The 25621-nt window shown below is 41.9% G+C and overlaps 1 protein-coding gene across 1 annotated transcript in view; it reads right to left on the bottom strand.

Annotated features, from left to right (window-relative positions):
- ube2j1 (ubiquitin-conjugating enzyme E2, J1) overlaps positions 1–25271 on the bottom strand; it is a 36070-nt gene extending 10799 nt beyond the window's left edge. Inside the window, exons 1-5 of the mRNA XM_071413803.1 lie at positions 24938–25271; positions 5483–5556; positions 5132–5263; positions 4372–4456; positions 1254–1359 (exon numbers count right to left, since the gene is read on the bottom strand). Coding sequence (XP_071269904.1) covers positions 1254–1359; positions 4372–4456; positions 5132–5263; positions 5483–5556; positions 24938–24968 — 428 coding nt within the window. The 5' untranslated portion in view covers positions 24969–25271. The remainder of the gene's footprint in view (positions 1–1253; positions 1360–4371; positions 4457–5131; positions 5264–5482; positions 5557–24937) is intronic.
- Between the last annotated feature and the right edge of the window lie 350 nt (positions 25272–25621).

The raw sequence follows: 25621 nt of genomic DNA, 5'->3' as shown, positions 1-25621 counted from the left end.
GCTTCTTACGGAGCCACTCCTTAGTTGCCCTGGCTGTGTGTTCCGGGTCGTTGTCATGCTGGAATACCCAGCCACGACCCATCTTCAATGCTCTTACTGAGGGAAGGAGGTTGTTGGCCAAGATCTCGCGATACATGGCCCCATCCATCCTCCCTTCAATACGGTGCAGTCGTCCTGTCCCCCTTTCAGAAAAGCATCCCCAAAGAATGATGTTTCCACCTCCATGCTTCACGGTTGGGATGGTGTTCTTGAGGTTGTACTCATCCTTCTTCCTCCAAACACGGCGAGTGGAGTTTAGACCAAAAAGCTCTATTTGTGTCTCATCAGACCACATGACCTTCTCCCATTCCTCCTCTGGATCATCGGCAAACTTCAGACAGGCCTGGACATGCGCTGGCTTGAGCAGGGGGACCTTGCGTGCGCTGCAGGATTTTAATCCATGACGGCGTAGTGTGTTACTAATGGTTTTCTTTGAGACTGTGGTCCCACCTCTCTTCAGGTCATTGACCAGGTCCTGCCGTGTAGTTCTGGGCTGATCCCTCACCTTCCTCATGATCATTGATGCCCCACAAGGTGAGATCTCTCATGGAGCCCCAGACCGAGGGTGATTGACCGTCATCTTCAACTTCTCCCATTTTCTAATAATTGCGCCAAGAGTTGTTGCCTTCTCACCAAGTTGCTTGCCTATTGTCCTGTAGCCCATCCCAGCCTTGTGCATGTCTACAATTTTATCCCTGATGTCCTTACACAGTTCTCTGCTCTTGGTCATTGTGGAGAGGTTGGAGTCTGTTTGATTGAGTGTGTGGACAGGTGTCTTTTATACAGGTAACGAGTGGAGAACAGGAGGGCTTCTTAAAGAAAAACTAACAGGTCTGTGAGGCTGGAATTCTTACTGGTTGGTAGGTGATCAAATACTTATGTCATGCAATAAAATGCAAATTAATTACTTAAAAATCATACAATGTGATTTTCTGGATTTTTGTAAGTAGGAAAACCTGCAAAATCGGCAGTGTATCAAATACTTGTTCTCCCCACTGTACATACAGGCCTAATGTGTGTATTGTGTAATGATGCGTATAAGGGTTAGGGACACATTGAAACAAAATGCAAACAGACATTTCACTCCAGACTGTTGTGTCCCCCCCTTCTCACAACATTGTTATCAGCACCACTCATCCATCCGTTAGTGCACACAGGGTAAATGCACTGGAGAGAGAGTAAACAGTGGAGAGCTCTAATCTATGTAATCTTACTTTTTGGCAAGGGCTCTCCTCTCCTCTGGGGTATAATCAAGAGATCCGATTGCACCCTCTCCTTTGGTTGGCATGAATCCGATTATAGCTATTAGTGCCGTTCTGACTGAAAGAGAGAAAAAACAAAAAGGGAGAAACAAAAAAGTTATGAAAGACAACAAAAAAAAAATCATACTTTCTGTCAACTCTTATAAGGTGAGTCGCGAAATACCACGGCACATTCTGTAAAGTTCGCCGTTCATTTTACGTCTTGCGTTGCGGAAGGGATGCTTTGTTTTCTACTGCGGAAGCCTAGATTTACAGGACATTCACACTCTGCAACTCCTCAAATATCATTTCTCCAGCTGACGGGACGCTTATAGCAACATGTTCAGGAGACAGACAGAGCTTCTCTACATTTCAATGATATGGCTGCTTTAAGGAGGGGGTTTCTCTATTCAACCTCAGAGCACCTGGATGTTGAATTGACGAAGAGCTCAAAACCCATGGATGATTTGAACGAACAAACCTTTTGTTTTAAAGGCTAGAAAGGGTATAAACTACAACACTTTCACACAAAAAAAAATGTCGGGGTATAAGCAGCAATGAAATCAAGGCTAAAACATCAGCAGCAGGCTAACGGAGAGCAGAAAATGGACAGCTAGTGAGAAAAGAGCTAGAGGTAGAGAGAGAGAGAGAGAGATTAAGGAGGCTTGCTACCCAGATCAGGATTTAGTTGAAGAACGCTCTCAAAATGATAGTCTGAATTCTCTCTCCACAAATTACAAAACCAGTGAGTGTAGGCTTGTGTACTGAAAACAAGCATAAGCTAGGAATCAATGTGGGTGGCCCTACGGTGACATTGGTTGTGTCCCAAATAGAACCCTATTCCCTTAATAGTACGCCACTTGTGATCAGAGGCCTACAGGCACTATAAAGGGAATAGGGTGCTATACTGAGCAAAAATATAAAATGTCACATCTAAAGTGAGCTAAAATCATGAGCTAAAATAAAAAGATCCCAGAAATGTTCCATTTGCACAAAACGCTCATCTGCTTGCTCATCGTCCTCACCAGGGTCTTGACCTGACTGCAGTTCGGCGTCATAACCGACTTCAGGGGGCAAATGCTCACCTTCGATGGCCACTGGCACGCTCGAGAAGTGTGTTCTTCACAGATGAATCTCGGTTTTAAACTGTAACCGGGCAGATGGCAGACCGTGTATGGTGTTGTGTGGGCGAGCTGTTTGCTGATGTCAACGTTGTGAACAGAGTGCCCCATGGTGGCGGTGGATTTATGGTATGGGCAGGCATAAGCTACGGACAACGAACACAATTGCATTTTATCGATGGCAATTTGAATACACAGAGATACCGTGACGAGATCCTGAGGCCCATTGTATAATCGTGTCATTCATCCACCGCCATCACTTCAGGTTTCAGCATAATAATGCAAGGCCCCATGTTGCAAGGATCTGTACACAATTCCTGGATGCTGAAAATGTCCCAGTTCTTCCATGGCCTGCATACTCACCAGACATGTCACATTGAGCATGTTTTGGATGCTCCGGATCGATGTGTACGACAGCGTGTTCCAGTTTACACCAATATCCAGCAACTTGGAACAGCCATTGAAGAGGGGTGGAACAACAATCAACAGCCTGATCAACTCTATGCGAAGGAGAAGAGTCGCACTCCATGAGGCAAATGGTGGTAACACCAAATAGACAGTTTTTTGATCCACATCCCCTTTTTTTAAGGTATCTGTGACCAACAGATGCATATCTGTATTCCCAGTCATGAGAAATCCATAGATTAGGGCCTAATGAATTGATTTCAATTGACTTATTTCCTTATATGAACTGTAATTCAGTAAAATCTTTAAAATTGTTTTGTTCAGTGTATTTGGGACCCAGTCTTTGAGATTCTACTGGAATTTATTATCCAGCTTTTCCACCACTGTGAGCTGGTAATGCACCAGAGTGAACTTATACTGGAGAGTTGAGACACCAAAAACACAGCCGGGGAGGTCCAATCTCTGGGGCATGGCCTCATTGTTTTGCCATGTGACCCTGGAGGGCAAAAGGGGGAGGTTGTCTGTCACAACCTGTTTGTCCACATGATTAAATTCTGTTATTAATTCCCTCACCCTTACTGTGGACTAAGCTTTTTTTGGCTCATCCAAAATACCCCTAACGTAATAGAAATAAATGCAGTGTGGGACATCTAGATTCTCCCATTGAATTCTATCTGATAACATTTTCATGCTTTTGGTACAGAGAGTAAGATGAGGGGAATATTCTGAAAAAGGATGGCTTAATGGTGGTAACTGAACTCAGGCCAGAAAAGAATGGAAATACTCGACTTAATTAATTAAGGTACGAAGCAGATTGCCTGCTGCCAACACAGATTTTTGCGAGTAAATAAGACGTGTCAAATCTATATTTCAAGTAAAACTTTATATTATTTACTTTGTTCTGCTATGAAGGCTTCTTTTCAGCCGCTTCCAGTTTTGACTCCTTAAATTGTGGGAGAAAAGCCCAACCAATGACTGAACAATGTAGAACAAAGTTGAGCAAAAAAAACTAAAACATTTGCATATCTGACTTCACTTAAATTCAAACGAAAAGTCTTAAAGGAAAACTCTATCCAAAAACAATCTTTGGGTATTTGTATCATTAGTCCATTGTTGACATAGTCCCAAAATATTTTGCTTGTCAGCAATCAAGTTTTCAAGATATGTAACATTCAAAATACAGAAATCATCCCGTATGCAAAACATTTTGGGAACTACGTCAGCTACGTCTCATTTCTTCCTGTTGGTACCTGCCAGGCAGAGAGCAAGTGAGTGGGGATGCTAGGCTAAGTTTTAGTGCAGCAGCTGGAGGAGTAGGGGGAACAGGCTAGAGGAGGCATATAGCTGTAACGGAGTTGGATTGGTAACCTGACTCTTATGCTTGAAATTTCTCTACTCGCACTACCGAACTGCTACATTTTCGGTAGCGTAGTTGGCTAAGATGTTATCAAGCGGGCAGTCACGTGTGTTTGCGAGACAGAGGATCCGAAATCGAGTGCCAGTGAGGAAAGGAAGCTATACTGTTAAAGCAGGCACAGTGACACCTGTTACACAGGGATACCTACTGCTCCAAGATGGCTGCCATGTCTCTGGGTGGTGGCCGGAGATGCTCAGACAGATCTTCTTCCCCACCTCGAATCTCCCATTGGGCTGAAAAAGAAGCATAACTATAGAATTACATATAGAACACATATATAATATAGAGTAGTGATTTATAGGATTTCTATGATAGGATCTTGATTACCATATCGCTGTCTATGACAACCTGGCTGAACAAGCAACAAGGAGACAGTGAAAACCGACAGAGGGGGGGGGGGGGGGGGGGATGGTAGAGGGAGGCTGGGAGTGGTTGATGGGAGGGATGGGATGTTAAGAAAAAGATGTTAAGAAAAAGAGAGCGCCTTCAAAGATCAAGAAAAACCTGCCAGCCTGAGCTGAGACAAGAAAAAAAAGAAAAAAAAGAGACTGGGCATAAAGACTGTCACAACCTTTCGGATCCACTGGCTTTTATCAGCAGGTCATTGGGTTCTTCAGGTTATTATTGGTGCATTACCACAGAACCATTCAAATCCTCTGTGACAGGGCAATGACCGTGCAAAGACAGCTAGGTCTTGTTCTGACAGTAGTGGCTCGGTGTGATGTAACCAGATGTGGCTGTTGGTTATGGCAAGATGTCTATAGCTGTCCATCTTCCAGCCTTGATCATTTGATTAGCTGCCCTTCATCGTTACTTCAACTAACACATAATTGGCTGTGATTGATCGAGAGAGGGAGATATCTTCATAAGTGTGTGTGTGTATGAGTGTGTGTGTTTTGGGTGCTTACTGTGAGTAGAATGATGCTGGGGGGCTTCATGGGGTACTCCGGGGGCAGCACGATCCTGCCGTGGTAAACCCCACCGTCGAAATCCGAGTCAGGGGGTCCGCGGACAGAGAAGTGCCACTCAAACAGATTATCCTGCGGGTACACAACAAGTCAGTCAAATTAACACATTTCAATGATTGGTCCAGCTAGCTAGAGAACATCCTTCTCTATGTGTTTTGTGTGGGGTTGTTTGTTGATTTGTAAGAAACATATAGGGAAGCACACACCCATGACACACTATGTTGATAATGAGGAGGACAGGGATGTTTGTGGTGCTGATGAGCCCGAGTGAGTCCCAGGTGTGTGACTCACCTCCAGTGGCTGGGCGTGGTAGTGCTCTGTGGGGTCCCTCAGTTCAGCAGCCTCCTTCATCAGCCGCTTTACAGCTAGCACCGATCCGGCGAAGAGAACAAAAACAAACGAACATCCCAGTAAGCCCCAGGTAAAACGACTACCAGACATCCTCTCACTCTTTATCCCAGCAGACACAGAGTTTGCATTTTACTTCCACTGGCATGTGATGTCCCAGCTTCTCCAGCTGTCTTTCTACATCCCCATATCCATCCATAAACAGACGCTACAGCAGGCTAAACTCCTGATTTGAGATGCACAGGGCTGGAAAAGCACTTCAGCTTGGGCTGAGAGGAGGCTAACACAGACAGACTGGGCTCCACAAAGGTTACAGTGCTGACTCGAACTAGCCAGTGCAACGCACATTGTCTGTCAAACCAGCTCAAACCTCTACGTTTATCGCCTTATAATGCATGTATTTTCCAGTGGAAAAAAAGTATTTATTCCATTCCATTTTTATGTTTGCTTTATATGACTGAATTAACTAAATGACTCTCGCCCTGTATCACTCACTTCTGTCATCATGAAGCGCTTTGAAAGACTAGTCAATGATCATATCACCCCCACCCCACCTGTCATCCTAGACCCACTTCAATTTGCTACCGCCCCAACAGGTCCACAGACGATGCAATCACCATCACACTGCCCTATCCCATCTGGACAAGAGGAATACCTATGTAAGAATGATGTTCATTGCCTACAGCTCATCATTCAACACCATAGTACCCTCCAATCTCATCATTAAGCTTGAGTCCCTGGGTCTTGACACCGCCCTGTGCAGCTGGGTTCTGGACTTCCTGACGGCCCGCCCCCAGGTGGTGAAGGTAGGAAACAACATCTCCCCTCCGCTGATCCTCAACACTGGGGCCCCACAAGGGTGCGATCTCAGCCCCCACCTGTACTCCAGGTTCACCCATGACTGCGTGGCCATGCACGCCTCCAACTCAATCATCAAGTTTGCAGACGACAGAACAGTGGTATGCTTGATTACCAACAATGACGAGACAGGCTACAAGGAGGAGGTGAGGGCACTCGGAGTGTGGTGTCGGGAAAATAACTTCTCACTCAATGTCAGCAAAACAAAAGAGATGAACATGGACTTCAGGAAACAGCAAAGGGAGCACCCCCCTATCCACAGACGGTATGGTACAGCAGTGGAGAAGGTGGAAAGTTAAGTTCCTCGGTGTACATATCACTGACAAACTGAAATGGTCCACACACAGACAGGTGCTGTTGTGGTGAAGGCACAACAGCACCTCTTCAACCTTGAGGCTGAAAAAATATGGCTTGTCACCGAAAACCCTGGTAGTGTTAATTACTGTTCATCTATGTCTGCCAAAAATCTAAATGTTAATCATAAAATCATTACAAATAATGCAAGGATTGTGCCATTCAGCAGGTGTTCATTCAAATGTCAACACAAATCCAGCTTTGGAGGAGTTAAAAATCTCTATGAGAGACTGAAAACCCATCAGTTGCAAATGAGTAGCCTAGGCTATATGAGGAGACTGCCTGGCTTGGAAACAGGAAGCACGCGCAATGCCAAATTTGTGCACGCTAAACTCCATGTAACTAGGGCTCATGGAAGAGGAAGTAAACACGTTCGTATAGCAGTAGGGTCAAGCAGTAAAGCCAGGGTCAACTTCAGACACGATGTGCTCTCAACAGCTGAAAACATCTGTCGGTGTGTATTAACCCCTATGACATGAACGTTGATGCCTCCGGACTGTGTTCATCTGGACCAGTCCCTTTTATACAGATGTTTGCAATACGGCTCTATAACCATAAAGGACACATTCTCCTTGATTTAATGACCAGCAGCCTTATTACACCTCTGCTGCTGGTCAGACTGATTGGCAGGAAGTGAACTAGGACATTTTGATGACCACATGTCACCTCAGGACATACTGGGTGTTTCTCAATATGCATACTAGTGTATTCAGCTCAAATATTGATTTCAAGAAATGTTGCATAATTTATTACATGGCTGCGTCATATTTCTTTGCACACTTTGTATCGATGCATGCTTCAAAATATGTACAAACTGAGTACGCATTCGAGAAGTGCCCTCCATGCTCCGTTTCGCATACTTTGATTTGGACCCTCCCGTGCTCCAATTTGCGTGCTCGGAGCATGGTCTCCTGACACCTCCAACCTTCTCAATCAATCTTCTTAAGGTCACAAGACAATGAAAAAGACCCACTAGCCAGGTTGCAGGACCATTGTTCTTATCCAGCTCAAAGGACCACGAAAAAGAGCTGGAGTTTGTATAGGTGACATGTTATTTATTACGTTTATTTCACAGGGACAATTCAGCAATAATACATGAAAGGTCATGTGTCATAACATTTTTATCATAGCTGTGACATGATGTCATAACACATGGACTCGAGTGTATATTGCTTTTTAACAATGAGCTACCAGCATTAAAAAGCAAGATTCTTTCCCAAACCATACAATTTCTATAAAACCTGATGCTACATTCACTGAACACTGGTTGAGTTCGAATTTCAATATTGCAACAATGTTGCAAATGTTGGAGATTATGTCTAGACACTTTTTACAGTGGAGATCAAGTTTATAAATTGCATAGCTGGGCAGTGGATCTGTAAAAGTAGTAGTAGTAGTGCATTGCTAGGTAATGACGAAAACAGATGGCACTTTTTATGAATGTACTGGCCATGTGTATGTTGTCTAGTATATCATGGGCAGCATAGGTTCTAACAATGGGAATTCCAAATATAAAAGACTAAAAGTGAGCCTGTGAAATGAGCTCAGGAGGAGTGGGGACCAGCAATCAAATCCTTGCTTCCTCCATTGCTGTTTCCTCAATTCCTTTCAAAGCACATTGATTGGTGGAGACGATTCAAGGTCCCTCCCTTGAACCTGCTCCTCCAATGAGCTTTAAGTTTTTTTTTAAGGAATTGAGGAAACAAGGACAGAAGAAGCAAAGATTTGACAGCTAGTAATGTTTTTCAGACCCCCGTGTGACTGTAGGGCAGAGAGCAGGGGAAGGAAAGCAGTTTAAGGCAGTGGAAGAGGCTCTGACATCACAACTCCCAGGGCACGTGTTCCAGATCTGATCCCGCCTCTGGCCAGACACTCTAAAGATGTAACTATCTGTACCATTCTGTAATCCTGCACTGGAAAGATAAGAAAAATGAAGGAAATTCAGTGTGTGTGTGCGAGTGATAAGAATGCACTGATTAAACTCCCCCCCCTTCACGTGTTTGCCCACAGACAACAGGGTCACAGACGGTAGGAAGTAGGAACCCAGATCAAGTTGAGCTTCCTGAACATTTTTTGGGGTGTAAACACAAGATGAGATTAATCACAAGAGGAGGTTGAAATAGAACTGGGACGAAAAACCGAACATAATCGACACAGACCATACCAATCACTTATCGCAATCATTTTGCCTTACGATAAGCAGCCTATAATAGAAAAATTTGAAATTAAATACGTTTGCTAATATGGGTGATTGTTAATGGAAAAATTGATGGCTACAACTGTCAAACTAGTAGTAGTAGTTACAGGGTAACAAAAAAATAACTGAGGTGCACAATAATGTTAATAAACGTAGAATATTATTTATCGTACCAATTCAGGCAATTTATCACGATATGGATTTGTCTCTCTCCCCCAACTTTATTACATGCTAATAAGTGCATAAGACTATCAATAACAACTTGATGGTTTGCATGAAACCTTTCCGTGAGCGAATGACATGACAGTTGACAGTGTGACCAAAGCAATGGGGGAAATCATATTTTCCAAAGAGAATTACTGTCCTGAGAAATCTCTTTTTACATCCAGATGTCAGCTTAGTGATGCCAGTGGTTCCTATTGACACTTTAAATCAAGCTTAGAAGTCATCTTGTAGAATACACCAACAGATGCATTTCCGTCTAGAACCAACATTGGAGAAACAATCCTTAACTACAGCTTGGAAATCTGTAATAAAAAAAACAATAGATACTAAGCTTCAACAGAAAGCAGCACAGTACAACAAAGCTGTCAAAGCTGTCAGTGTTGGAGACTACACTGGAATAAAAGTTTAATAGTAGAATTGGAATAACATTTATTTAAAACAACTTACACCCCTTTATAAAGGAAATATTCGTAATTTTCTGTGGAATTGTGCAATAGGTTGTTTTACGTTGTCCCCTCTTTATTACTACCGGTTTTTGACGAATCCTAAACGTGTCTCCCGGGGAGCAATTAAAATATGTTGCATTCTTATAAAATGTGAATAATGTACAGAGTGCGTAACGAGCTTGTACTGTCCTTGTAGAGTACACACAGTTGAAGTCGGAAGTTTACATACACTTAGGTTGGAGTCATTAAAACTCGTTTTTCAACCGCTCCGCAAGAAGCCACTGCTCCAAAACCGTCATAAAAAAGTCAGACTACGGTTTGCAACTGCTCATGGGGACAAAGATCGTACTTTTTGGAGAAATGTCCTCTGGTCTGATGGAACAAAAATAGAACTGTTTGGCCATTATGACCATTTTTATGTTTGGAGGAAAAAAGGGGGACGCTTGCAAGCCGAAGAACACCATCCCAACCGTGAAGCACGGGAGTGGCAGCATCATGTTGTGGGGGTGCTTTGCTGCAGGAGGGACTGGTGCACTTCTCAAAATAGATGGCATCATGAGGAGGAAAATTGTGTGGATATATTGAAGCAACATCTCAAGACATCAGTCAGGAAGTTAAAGCTTGGTCGCAAATGGGTCTTCCAAATGGACAATGAACCCAAGCATACTTCCAAAGTTGTGGCAAAATAGCTTAAGGACAACAAAGTCAAGGTATTGGAGTGGCCATCACAAAGCCCTGACAACAATCCTACAGAACATTTGTGGGCAGAACTGAAAAAGCATACCTACAAACCTGACTCAGTTACACCAGCTCTGTCAGGAGGAATGGGCCAAAATTCACCCACCTTATTGTGGGAAGCTTGTGGAAGGCTGGCTACCTGAAATGTTTGACCCAAGTTAAACAATTTAAAAGGCAATGCTACCAAATACTAATTGAGTGCATGTTAACTTCTGACCCACTGGGAATGTGATGAAAGAAATAAATCACTCTACTATTATTCTGACATTTCACATTCTTAAAATAAAGTGGTGATCCTAACTGACCTAAGACAGGGCATTTTTACTAGGATTAAATGTCAGGAATTGTGAAAAACGGAGTTTAAATGTATTTGGATAAGGTGTATGTAAACTTCTGACTTCAAATGTATGCGACTTGTTTCAGGAAACTAGGCGTATGTCACACGTCACTACTTCACAGGAGCAGCATGTGAACGTAAACATTTATTTGATCTAAATCCCTTCTGGAACATGTGAACTTTGGTGAGCCTTAATAGCAAACTTGTATTCCATCAATTTAGACAAGTGTGTCGGGTAAGCGTCATCTACTAAGGATCAAATATTTATAAAATATCTTTTATCTGGACACTTTGTTTTTGATATTGCTACTATGCAAGTACTATCACTGTACCGTTTACACCTTCTGTATCCTGTGCGTGTGACAAATAAACATCGATTTTATTTGATACAGCGTGCGTTTACCACATGGCCTCACATGTGAATCCTTAAAGAGAAGTGTGGGACTAAGGCTTAAGAGGGTGTGAACGATCCTGAATGGGTGTAGACAAAGAAGAACTCTCCAGTAGGTGTACCGAAACATTCAGGTGCCATTTTCTCAAAAGTAGGGTTACTTTCAAAGCATAATTACTTTCCCCATTGTTCCTCAACTGCAGTGTATCATATACCATTTGCTAGCTGAGTCCCTACTTTTATCTGATGTAAAAAACACAATTTCAAATTTTTCTACATAAGACCGAATCGAGGCGGTCAGTCACATATTGACCAAAGAATGTAGGGAGCCAAGAGGTCATTGTAGAAAATAGCCTATATGGTTTGCACAGTATAGTGGAACGTGTGTGTACGAACTACAACCTCTTCCCTAACGCACTGATGCATTTGGCCCACAGAAACCCTGGACCAGAAGAGTCAGCATGGGCGATGCGTGGTGTAAGTTGCCCTGACAGCCACTGAGTTTTAACACTGTCCAAACTGGAGCACGACTCCCCAGCAGGCCTTCACACAACAAGCCTGCAGAGCTATCAACCCTTCCTTTCTCTCTCCCCAGCAGCAACGGATGATGCATTCACACACTGAAGGAGCTACTGTGGAAGAGGAGGACCATGTGTACAAATCCCTGGAGTGTGCTTATGAGCAGAAAACTGTGTATTTCCTGGTCTAAAAAGAACAAGCGAGGGAGTCTATATGCTACGCGTGGATATCGTTTTTCATGGTTGTAACCATATTTAAGTTGATACCTCTCCTGTTGTGCGGTGGCAGACAAAATCTTACACTTGGGACTTCTTTTAGGGTTCACGAGCGGCACAGTGGTCTAAGGCACTGCATCTCAGTGCTAGAGGCGTCACTACAGACCTTGGTTCAATTCCAGGCTGTATCAATTCAGCTGTGATTGGGAGTCCTATAGGGCAGCGCATAATTGACCCAACGTCGTCCAGGTTATGGTTTGTCCGGGGTATGTCGTCATTGTAAATATGAATTTGTTCTTAACTGACTTGCCTAGTTAAATAAAGGTTAAATTAAAAAAATACAAATAAGTGGTTGAGCGGTGGGAAAATGGCTGAGGTGAGATATGGTATAGAGAGGCGGGCAGGGCAGGCTTGCTAAGTTAGAGCCACTTGGAGTGTCTCAGCTCCACAGCTCCATGTCTCATCCAGCCTGAATACAAAGCTCCAAGCTTTGATAGCAGTGCCAATGGCGGCTCAGACACTGTCTGTGCCACTAAACCCTCCAGTCATGGGCCTGATCCCCGGGCCATGGCAGCTGTCAACAGTAGCTTGTCCCAGATCTCATTGGGTAATATGGGTCCCCCCTCCAACTCCCACATAGTGGTCGTCTCTCTCAGCAGCTGGCTGAATCATTTTGTGAGCGTTTTTCAGAAACACCCCACTATTGGTTAACCATGGTTGATACAGTAGGCTGGTGGGATGAGCAGTCACTATGAAAATACTGTGTAGTGAAGGGTTTAAATTGGGATTTGATTTGACTAATCAAAACAGGTTTTTGTAGGGTTGATTTCCAGATTAAACACTAGCACAGTGTGGTCTGCTTGTGTGGGCACACCACCCCTTCTGTGATGATTATCTAGATGAGACAGCTGTTGGGCATTTCCATGTAAAGGACCCATGAGCACCAATGTGAAGTTTATAGAAGCATGTCAAATCTGGTGTTAAATAAAAGCTTTTTATTTATTTTTTGATATAAAGACACACACACACAGTGCTTTCAGAAAGTATTCATACCCCTTGACATATTCCACATTTTGTTGTGTTACAGCCTGAATTCAAAATGTATTAAATAGATTCCCCCCCCCCTCACCCATCCACACACAATACGCCACAAAGTGAAAACATGTTTTTAGAAATGTTTGCAAATTTATTGAAAATAAAATACAGAAATCCCTCATAAAGATAAGTATTCACACCCAAGTCAATACATCACCTTTGTTAGAATCACCTTTGGTAGCAATTACAGCTGTGAGTCTTTCTGGGTAAGTCTCTAAAGCAGTGTTCACATTGGCAGTTTGAAGTGACTCACTTCATATTTTGGGGCATTTCTGATTTGAACTTGTTCTTTTTCCTGCTGTCTGAACAGCCAAGAAGCACATGGAATCGGATATTTCAAGCCACCTTCGTAGGTCATTTGAAGTCCGATACAAATCTGATTCCTAGCCATGTGACTTGCGTCTAAATGGTCAAACCTGATTTATTTGCCCTCAAGTGGTTTTTAGACTGTTATTTGGCATATCTTGTTGCTTGCTAGCTACTCTGTTGACAGTTTGACAAGAACGTGTATGTGGTAGCCAACTAGCTTGCTAATTGTTTACAAACAAATGAGTGAATGTGCCAAAAAGCTAAACAGCTACTTAGTTGCCTGCCTTGGCTAGCCAAAAGGACTCGTTTTGAAAGTTGGATCATCTTATCCTTTGAAGCTTTAAAAGTGTTCTTACACTATGACTTGGAACCTTCAAAGCAACTGGGAAACGTCCATGGCAGGTATTGTTGTCACCTTAGCTTGCTACATAACTTCTGATTGATAGGAAGCACGAGCACCACCAATCAGCCTATATCACTGCACACACAACCGTCATTACCATGACAACTAACAGTCCCTCCAGGACACCTACACCACCCGATGTCACAGGAAGGCCATAAAGATCATCAAGGACAACAACCACCCAAGCCACTGCCTGTTCACCCCGCTATCATCCAGAAGGCGAGGTCAGTACAGGTGCATCAAAGCAGGGACCGAGAGACTGAAAAACAGCTTCTATCTCAAGGCCATCAGACTGTTAAACAGCCACCACTAACATTTAGCGGCCGCTGCCAACATACTGACTCAACTCCAGCCACTTTAAAAATGGGAATTGATGGAAATTATGTAAAAATGTACCACTAGCCACTTTAAACAATGCCACTTAATATAATGTTTACATACCCTACATTACCCATCTCATATGTATATACTGTACTCTATATCATCTACTGCATCTTGCCATCTTTATGTAATACATGTACCACTAGCCACTTTAAACTATGCCACTTTATGTTTACATACCCTACAGTACTCATCTCATATGTATATACCGTACTCTATACCATCTACTGCATCTTGCCTATGCCGTTCTGTACCACCACTCATTCATATATCTTTATGTACATATTCTTTATCCCTTTACACTTGTGTGTGTATAAGGTAGTAGTTGTGGAATTGTTAGGTTAGATTACTTGTTGGTTATTACTGCATTGTCGGAACTAGAAGCACAAGCATTTCGCTACACTCGCATTAACATCTGCTAACCATGTGTATGTGACTAATAAAATTTGATTTGATTTGATTTAACGTAACCATGTCAGAAAATGACTGCTGTCTGAACACACACAAATCCGATTTGGTCACTTGCAACTTGGACATTCGATATTCAAAAACAAAACTGATTTGAGCATTAAGGCATGCAGTGTGAACAAAGTTTTAGAGTTTTGCACACCTGGATTGAACAATACTTGCACATTATTCATTAAAAAAAGATTTAAACTCTGTCAAGTTGGAGGATGATCATTGCTAGACAGCCATTTTCAAGTCTTGCAATAGATTTTCAATCCGATTTAAGTCAAAACTGTAACTAGGCCACTCAGGAACATTCTATGTTGTCTTGGTAAGCAACTTCAGTGTATATTTGGTCTTGTTTTTGAGGTTATTGTTCTGCTGAAAGGTGAATTTGTCTCCCAGTGTCTGTTGGAAAGCAGACAACCAGGTTTCCTCTAGGATTTTGCCTGTGCTTAGTTCTATTCCATTTCGTTTTATCCCCCCCAAAAGCTCCTTAGTCCTTGCCGATTACAAGCATACCCATAACATGATGTGGCCACTACCATGCTTGAAAATATGAGTGGTACTCAGTGATGTGTGGTGTTAGATTTGTCCCAAACACTTTGTATTCAGGACATAAAGTTAATTTCTTTACCAATTTTTTTCAGAAGTTTTCCTTTCGTGCCTTATTGCAAACGGGATAGATCTTTTTGAAATATGTTTTTTATTCTGTACGACGATGTTGATCCATTCGCAGTTTTATCCTATCACAGCCATTAAACTCTAACTGTTTTAAAGTCACCATTGGCCACATGGTAAAATCCCTGAGCGGTTTCCTTCCTCTCTGCAACTAAGTTAGGAAGGACGCCTGTATCTTTGTAGTGACTGGGTGTCTTCATACACCATCCAAAGTGTAATTAATAACTTCACCATACTCAAAGGGATATTCAATGTCTTTTTTTATACCAATAGATGCCCTTCTTTGCAAGGCATTGGTTGAATCTGTGCTGATCGACCATACAGATAATTGTATGTGTGGGGTACAGAGCTGTGGTAGTCATTCAAAAATCTTGTCCATGCAACTTATGTGACTTGTGAAGCAAATGTTTTACTCCTGAACTTATTTAGGCTTGCCATAACAAAAAAGGGGTTGACTACTTATTGACTCAAGACATTATTCCACTTTGACATTATGGGTTAGTGTGTCTCGTAGGCCAGAGACACAAAATCTAAATTGTATTCATTTTAAATTCAGGCTGTAACACAACAAAATGCAGAAAAAGGCCTGGGGTGTGAATACTTGCTGAAGGCACTGCACATTTTTCAACCATTTTCTATCCTAAATATTAGGAAAAAGCAAAGCTTTGATTTCTGTTCAAAGACGGAAAAGGGGTCTAAGAAAACACCTACCAGGAAAAAAGTCTTAAGGTATTAGAAATACATCAATCTTGTGTAAGTTTAAGAAACTTTGCCTTGTGCCTTGTAATTCCATTACCAAAACCCCACATCTCTCCCTCATGAGGGAGGATGATGAAAGTTCACCAAAAAAACTAAACAAGTAGGTAGACCTACATAGTGTTTCTACTGATATCTATTTGGCTTATGAATTATTAAGTGATTAAAACTCGAAAAGCTGACACCCTATTGTTTCTGCAGACATAGTTGAATCTTCATTTGCAACAGATATTTAAGAGTTTTTGGAAAACATGGTCACAAAGTGAGGGAGATTTTACCGAAATTCTGTTTCCAAAATGTGGTGTTTGGTCCAATGTTCAGTGTAAATTGTTAAGTGGTACATGTGCATAGAGTTCTATGGCTTGTTAAACTTTGAAATCAATTGTTTTTCTTTGGCATACATTTTAATGTGAAAGAGCTGAGTCTCACCGCAATTCCGTTACCGTGATATTGCCCTGCTATTGTAATGAACATAAAATATAGCATAACACTTCCTATCAAGATTGAACATTTAGCCTACTTTGTCATGAAGTTGCCATTGCCCATTTGTTACCTAGTAGGAACATAGGCTATATGTATTTTAACTCTGAATCTGGGGAGTTTGATGCATAGCCTTATTGTTCATGGGCTATATTATACCCTGAAGGGCCACTGAGCACACCAAGAACCACCCATCATTAAGTCCAATTCATTCGGTTTGGGGAATAAACATAGGCCCCAACACTACTTTTTACATAACCTTACACGTATTATAATATAGCTCGTCAAAAATAAGGCTATGCATCAAACTCCCCAGATTCTGAGTTAAAAGTTTACATATAGCCTATGTCCCTACTAAGTCCAATTCCTTCGGTTTGGGGAATAAACACTGGCTCCCTTTGAAAGCACTGCAGCAGGCTTCAAAAACACTTATTTTGGTTATGGCGGGGAAAGAGAAGAAAAGCCTGAAGAAAATAAAAGCATTGTTTTGTATGTGGGTGGTCGAATCGACATTGTCTCGGAGCAGTTTGGTATAGTCCGTACTCATTGTGTTTCCCAGGGGATAGAAAGAGGAAATATGCTGTTTTCGGACATCCTCCGACAGCGAACATGCACCCTCGTGTAGGCGAAACAACTCAGCCATCCCTCATTAAAGCCACTATGAGGTGAGGGGCTTTTGCAGTGAGAGTCAGGCTATCGGTTAAGCATGATGATGTATCGTAATAATTCACTAGGTAGGACAAAGAACTAACAGGACCTTAGGAAATCCTTAAAGGCTCAGTGCACTCAAACTGGACTGTCCTGTGTTTTATTTATATTTCCATACTATGGAGGTTGGAATAATACTGGGAAATTGTGATAATGCCCTTTTAGTGTAAGAGCTGTTTGAAAAGACTGCCGTTTGAAATTTCAGCCTGTTTTGGTGGGATGGAGTTTTGGCCTTCCATGGTGACATCACCATGTGGCAAATTAGTTAATAGACCAATAAGAGAGTTCCAAACCTCTCTGACAATAAAAGCTAATTTTCAGTTTTCCCCTCCCCACTCAGCCCACTCCCAAACAGCAAAATTCTTGCTTGAGAAATTGCCCTTTGCTAAGAAGCTATTTTTGTAATTTTTTTTAACCATTTTAATTTAAAACAATCACAGTAAGGTACTTAATTGTTACTCAGAAATTATTTGATATTGACATAAGGCTGCATTGAACCTTTAACAACAGTATAGCATCATTTGCTCAGTAAGAATCGAGCTTCAAAATCCTATATTAACCCTGATCTGGACAACAATGACATCAAGCCTTGCACAAGTGCTCTTACTGAGGCTCAGACTTTTAAATCAATACTGTTACTCACTGCTGATTAGTGTTGTCACGATACCATCATTTTGACTTCAGTACCGATACCAGGTTTAGTATCACGATACTCAATACCAAAACGCTAAAAAAAATTATACCACAGCATAAAAATAAAATGTGTATTAGCCAAAGTCCCAAAATGACACTTGATCCAGACAGATAAACTCAGCTACTGCTCTGTTCAATCGTTGGGCATCTTCTGAGTTCAATATCATTACATCTGACATTTGATGTCAACATTTCAGACAGCCATGTATGCATTAATGAATTAATTATACAATTAAATTGGACTTTGTTTTTACCAATCTAACTACATAACACAATGGTAATCATTTATTTTAATACTAAATCTCTATTGCTACACATTTGAGGTTGATTTCATGGGGCTACAGATGACAACCTGTTGCCTTCCATTTGGGACTTATTTTATTGTACTGCTTAACAACATTTCCATAGAAGAAGCCATCTCTTATTTTATGAAATTACACGCTGTCTTTAAGACCCAATAATGATGTCATGGACACATGCCCACACAGTCAGTTGAGTTAGGTGAGGGAGAGAGACATGACGCAGACAAAAGTATCTTTGGATGTGAGGGAGAGACGATTAAGTGAATCAATAAAGTTTTTGGGGACAAACAGCTTTGAAATCAGCATATCTTTACAAAGTATTTCGGTAGTGAATTGATGTTAGCGTCCTTCAGCTGTAGGCTAGCAAGGAATGTTAGCCTACAAAGCTGAAAGTTATGAGTATCTTATTGCATTGTTAAGTGTTCAAGCCTGTATGGGCATTGTTTTGCAAACAGGAATTAACAGTTTTAACATTTCAACATGCCATGTCGCAATATTCAAGTGTGTTAATTTCTGTGCAGCATGAGTGGGGAGCTAACATGTTGCAGCCCAGACTCCCAGTGCTCTAGCAATGTATGAGTAAGTGGAGTTGGCGAGAGGCATGCACGGTGCGCTTGCGACAGACTTGATCGCCCCAATCAGTAGACAACGTGAGACACATTTGACAGAAGTACCGAAAGTAACAAATTCTAGTACCGAACCATTTTTCATGTTCTAGTATATGTTGGTATTCCATGCAACACTACTGCTGATACACATAAACCAGATGTGTTGCAGACAGACAGTGAGGTTTCTTTCTGAACTGTATCAGTTGCTTGCTCTGCTGGATAAGTGGAACTCTGTCTGCAGGTGTGTAGCACTTGCCTCCCTGTGGAAGCTAAGGACCCTGGGATTAAACACCTCCCTCTGCAACTGGATCCTGGACTTCCTGAAGGGCTGCCCCCAGGTGGTGAGGGTAGGCAACAACACATCTGCCACGCTGATCCTCAACACAGGAGCCCCTCAGGGGTTCGTGCTTAGTCCCCACCTGTACTCTCTGTTCATCCATGACTGTGTGGCCAAGCACGACACCATCATTGAGTTTGCAGATGAAACAACGGTGGTAAGCTTGATCACCAACAACGATGAGACAGCCTATAGGAAGGAGATCAGAGACCTTGGAAGTGTGATACCAGGACAGGTCTAGGTCCAAAAGGCTTCTGAACAGCTTCTACCCACAAGCCATAAGACTGCTGAACAGCTAATCAAATGGCTACCCGCACTATTTGCATTGACCCCCCCTCACCTTTTTTTTAACGCTGCTGCTACTTGCTGTTTATTATCTATGCATAGTCACTTTACCCCCATCTACATACTACCTCAATTACCTCGACTAACCTGTACCCCCGCACATTGACCTGGTACCCCCTGTATATAGCCTTGTTATTTAATTGTTGCGCTTCTATTTTTTAGATTTCAAAAACAAATTTTACTACTCTTATTTTTCCTAAAACTGCATTGTTGGTTAAGGGCTTGTAAGTAAGCATTTCACTGTAAGGTCTACAACTGTTGTATTCGGCGCATGTGACAAATAACATTCGATTTGAAGTTGTGCTGTGACTGTCCCTAAAGAGGAACAGACACGGTGGCAAGTTGCGACAGAGGCCGTCTCTAGACTTGACAGTTCATGCAGCTTCAGTACTCTGATCATAGAGTTCCGATCATGGAATTCCGAACGCATCTACACCTACATTTAAAATGTGTCTACCGTGTCCAGTGTGCCCGGATTCTCTTTTCCTCCGCGATATTAAAATGCCAGTATGCATTCTACAAACGGTGGAATAGGCAAAATATTATAACACAACAACTCATGGCAGTAGCTAACTACTGTAGCTAACTAGCCAGCTAACCTCTGTAGCTAGCCAACAAGCAACGCTAAAGGGATTGCAAAGGGTTTAACATAACTCTAGCCAAACAAAAGTTGTTCTAAATATTAGCTAGCTGACTAGCATGTATGAGGCCAGCAAACACGTTCCTCACATACTAGGAACGTATTTCCTCCAATGTTATAATGAAAAGATGCCTCTCGGTCCCAGAACACCAGTTTTCTGAGGAGACTGAAGAGAAATAAGCACACAATGCATCCCTGACCACCTCCTGAAGTGGTCAACCAGATCTGAACACAATCAGACCAGTCTTTTCAATGCGATCCTCATATTCTGAGAGCAGAAGTCGCATGTAAGTGTCAAGTGCAGACAACCTGAAAGACGAGGAGGAACTCATTCGGGATCTCTGTCCTCAGTCGGGATTCACTTCCCTAGTACTTTGTTTGTTTGTGAAACCATAAAGCAAAGATATGCTGATTTCAAAGCTGATTGTCCACAAAAACATTAATTCACTTAATCGCCTCTCCCTCACATCCAAAGATACTTTCCCCCTTTGTCTGTCATGTCTCTCCCTAACTGAGCTCAACTGACTGGGTGGGCAAATCAAATGAATGAATGACATCATTACTTAGTCTTAAAATAAGAGATTGCTACTTCTATGCAAATGTTGTTGATCAGTACAATAAAATACGTTTCAATTGGTGAGTACGGCACAGTACATCACTGGTGCCCGAGCTCCCTGCCATCCAGGACCTCTATACCAGGCGGTGTCAGATAAAGGCCCAACGTTTCTTCAAAGACTCCAGCCACCCAAGCCATAGATTGTTCACTCTGCTACCGTGCGGCAAGTGGTACCAGTGCCCCAAGTCTGGAAACAACAAGACCCTAAACAGCTTCTACCCACAAGCCATAAGACTGCTAAACAAGACTGCTAAACAGCTAATCAAATGGATACCCGGACTACCTGCATTGACCATTTTTTAAACTAACTCTGTGCACACAAACCCCAACACACACACACATAACATTGCAATAAAATCGTAACACAAAGAATCGCAATACATATCATATTGGCTAGAGGTCGACCGATTAATCGGAATGGCCGATTAATTAGGGCTGATTTCAAGTTTTCATAACAATCGGAAAACTGTATTTTTGGACACCGATTTGGCCGTTTTTTATTTTTTATTTTACACCTTTATTTATCCTTTATTTAACTAGGCAAGTCAGTTAAGAACACATTCATATTTTCAATGACGGCCTAGGAACGGTGGGTTAACTGCCTTGTTCAGGGGCAGAATGACAGATTTTTACCTTGTCAGCTCGGGGACTCAATCTTGCAACCTTACAGTTAACTAGTCCAACGCTCTAACCACCTGATTACATTGCACTCCACGAGGAGACTGCCTGTTACGCGAATGCAGTAAGAAGCCAAGGTAAGTTGCTAGCTAGCATTAAACTTATCTTATAAAAAAACAATCAATCAATCATAATCACTAGTTAACGACACATGGTTGATGATATTACTAGTTTATCTAGCGTGTCCTGCGTTCCATATAATCGTTGTGATGCGTATTCGCGAAAAAGGACTGTCGTTGCTCCAATGTGTACCTAACCATAAACATCAATGCCTTTCTTAAAATCAATACACAAGTATATATTGTTAAACCTGCATATTTAGTTAATATTGCCTGCTAACATGACTCATTGCGAACTGTGAAGACTATTTCTTCCTAACAAAGACAGCCAACTTCGCCAAACGGGGGATGATTTAACAAAAGCGCATTTGCGAAAACAGCACAATCGTTGCACGACTGTACCTAACCATAAACATCAACGCATTTCTTAAAATCAATACACAGAAGTATATATATTTAAACCTGCATATTTAGCTAAAAGAAATCCAGGTTAGCAGGCAATATTAACCAGGTGAAATTGTATCACTTCTCTTGCGTTCATTGCACGCAGAGTCAGTGTATATGCAACAGTTTGGGCCGCCTAATTTGCCAGAATTTTACATAATTATGACATAACATTGAAGGTTGTGCAATGTAACAGGAATATTTAGACTTATGGATGCCACCCGTTAGATAAAATACGGAACGGTTCCGTATTTCACTGAAAGAATAAACGTCTTGTTTTCGATATGATAGTTTCCGGATTCGACCATATTAATGACCTAAGGCTCGTATTTCTGTGTGTTATTATGTTATAATTAAGTCTATGATTTGATAGAGCAGTCTGACTGAGCGGTGGTAGGCACCAGCAGGCTCGTAAGCATTCATTCAAACAGCACTTTTGTGCGTTTTGCTAGCAGCTCTTCGCTGTGCTTCAAGCATTGAGCTGTTTATGACTTCAAGCCTATCAACTCCCGAGATTAGGCTGGTGTAACCGATGTGAAATGGCTAGCTAGTTAGCGGGGTGCGCGCTAATAGCATTTCAAACGTCACTCGCTCTGAGACTTGGAGTGGTTGTTCCCCTTGCTCTGCATGGGTAACGCTGCTTCGAGGGTGGCTGTTGTCGATGTGTTCCTGGTTCGAGCCCAGGTAGGGGCGAGGAGAGGGACGGAAGCTATACTGTCACACTGGCAATACTAAAGTGCCTATAAGAACATCCAATAGTCAAAGGTATATGAAATACAAATCGTAGAGAGAGAAATAGTCCTATAATTCCTATAACAACTACAACCTAAAACTTCTTACCTGGGAATATTGAAGACTCATGTTAAAAGGAACCACCAGCTTTCATATGTTCTCATGTTCTGAACAAGGAACTTAAACGTTAGCTTTTTTACATGGCACATATTGCACTTTCTTCTCCAACACTTTGTTTTTGCATTATTTAAACCAAATTGAACATGTTTCATTATTTATTTGAGGTTAAATTGATGTATTATATTAAGTTAAAATAAGTGTTCATTCAGTATTGTTGTAATTGTCATTATTACAAATACTTAAAAAAATAAAAAAATAATCGGTCGATTAATCGGTATCGGCTTTTTTTGGTCCTCCAATAATCGGTATCGGCGTTGAAAAATCATAATCGGTCGACCTCTAATATTGGCACCTATATATCGTGATAATATCTGGCAATCCCTGGCAATTCCCAGCGCTAGTCAAAAGTATTGCACAATATAGGGAATAGGGTGCCATTTGGGATGCATTCTATGTGGAGCCCTTTAGCTGCGTCTCATAATAACAATGAGTGGGTGTGACAGAAGAAAAGCCTCTGCTGCCACATGGGCCTCCTGACTCCTGCGGTGAGCAGGGTTTCAGTCAGTGGACCTGGGGGATAGGATTATAATCCTGTACACAAAATCTTACGTAACGCATTTTAGTGTTTGCAGGCAACTGGGGACGATTCAGACAGGTTGGGTCCTGTGAGCAGGGAGACACCGTTACATAATGACTTTTAACCAAACTAATAATAATACAATAGGATTTAGAGACCTGGGCAATGATGGAATTGTCTGAGTTTACAACTGACCACTACCCCTTCCTAACCAAGAGGAGGTCTATGTCCCAAATAGCACCCTATTCCCTATATAGTGCACTACTTTTGATCAGAGCACAATGGGCCCTGCTCAAAAGACAATTCCATCATTGCCCAGGTCTCTAAACCCTGGCACTGCGATGAGGTGCCTTAGACCACTGCGCCACTCGAGAGGCCCTCATTGTGGGTTTCAAATGCCGTTTCTTAACAGAAGTCAGCTCTACAAGCTTTTGGGACATGTCTCAGAGACAATGTCACGCTCACCTTACAACAATAGGCTATTGAAAAATGGGGACAGTGATACTCTAAGCATAGGTTCCCCATTTGCTTATCCACACAAAAATGGGATACTGTAAATGCATCAACAACCAGAAAGTGGTGTAGCCATTTCCTTATTTTGACTTGACCACCTTTCAAAACTGGAAACAAATCTTTATTTGATCCTCTCTCAACACCCTGACTCAACTATAGCCTCAGCCTTATTTTGACCCCCTCTCAAAATCCTAACACTAGCTAACTCGAGCTGTATTTGTAAACCCTTTCTTGAAGACCTTAAATGCAGCCCACACCAGTGCGCAAGGACAAGACAACTTTGATCTACAATATTCTCAGCAGAGAATTTGAAAATCTTTCCCCAACCCTCCACACTATACTTGATCTAGCATGGAGGACAGGAACTACAGGCCAGAAAATGCTTTATGCAAAAACAAGGTTTCGGTACATATTTCTTGACACAGCCCAAGGCTGGCCAAAGAAGGCAGAAAATGAAATCTAGAAACCATGTCTAATTTGAGCTAGTGAGGAAACCACAGAACCGACTGAACACATGGAGCTTAGTGTAACTGATTAGCTGTGGTTGAAAGTGACATGTTCCAACCCACTCAGCTGTTTAAGAGAATTCTGCACCTGCCACCAGTGTGCACGTGTGTGTCCTTGGACCAGGCAAGCCAGTCAGAGGCCGAATAACAACGTCAACCCCAGAAGTGTCTGATATAGGTTCACTCTTTTGGAGTGATCATAACCAGGACCCACTGCTCAGATTACTGTCTTTTTGGGTAAGGTGTTAGTGAATGCAAATTACAACACTTAAGACACCAACTTTTGATTTTTATCTATGCTCAAAGACTCCACTAAGTCTGATCAAATGAACAGCAACACGAAAATAGACAAAAGTATATCATGACTTCAATTAGTCTGCTAGTGTCCGTGAAGTTGAGGTTAGGCTACGTGTTAGCTACTAAGTGACAAAACGCCTGTAAAAGGCCATAACGTCTTGATTATTTCTTAATATTATGGCATTATCATTTGTATTCAAATATCATTGGGCAAATAGTTAGCTAAACATACAGTCAAACAAGTTAGCTAACGCTAGATATTATCAGCATGATGGTGGAGTCACTTCTTCATGATGGGAAACCCAAAGCAAATAAAGCCAAATCCTTTATGCTAGGCTAAATAGCATTAGCGAGTTCGACATATTGCAGTCTGTGTCATTTACAAACTTACCTGGGCTCTTGAGGTTATATTTGTTCTCCATTTTAACAAGTCAAATGGACTCAAAATGTAGCTCGCGTCTGTTTAGGAGAGACAGCTGACATACGCTCATCCAGCTAACACTAGCCAATACTGACTTTTGATTCGTCCAAAACATGCGCGCAATGTATTCGGTAAAGCTGACCGAGAGCCAAAAGTCGTATGCAGTTTACCCTAAACAGCTGTCATATGAGTTAGTTAGCTGGAAAGGAAGTCCTGACGTGGCACAAGTTTGTTGTTCCACGAATTTGGTGAACGACCTGTTCGAACAGAGAAAAATATCAGTCGTTTGACGTCACATGAAAACGTAAACAGGAAGTAGTAGAACTGTAAAGGATTTGAACGACAAAACTTTATTAACACACTTTTTTCTTTCCCTCTAAGATATACTGATCAAAAATATCAATGCAAAATGCAAGAATTTCAAATATTTTGCTGTTACAGTACATATAAGGAAATCAGTCAATTCAAATAAATTCCTTAGGCCCTTATCTCTGAATTTCACATGACTGGGCAGGGGCGTCGCCATGGGTGGGCATAGGCCCACCTACTTGGGAGCCAGGCCCAGCCAATCAGAATGAGTTTTTTCCCACAAAAGGGCTTCATTACAGACATCAATTCTCTTCAGGACCTCCTCAATTCTCTGGAAACAGCTCT

This window comes from Salvelinus alpinus, chromosome 8 (assembly GCF_045679555.1).
Source record: "Salvelinus alpinus chromosome 8, SLU_Salpinus.1, whole genome shotgun sequence".
Taxonomy (NCBI): domain Eukaryota; kingdom Metazoa; phylum Chordata; class Actinopteri; order Salmoniformes; family Salmonidae; genus Salvelinus; species Salvelinus alpinus.
This window is presented reverse-complemented; position numbering and strand designations above follow the sequence as displayed.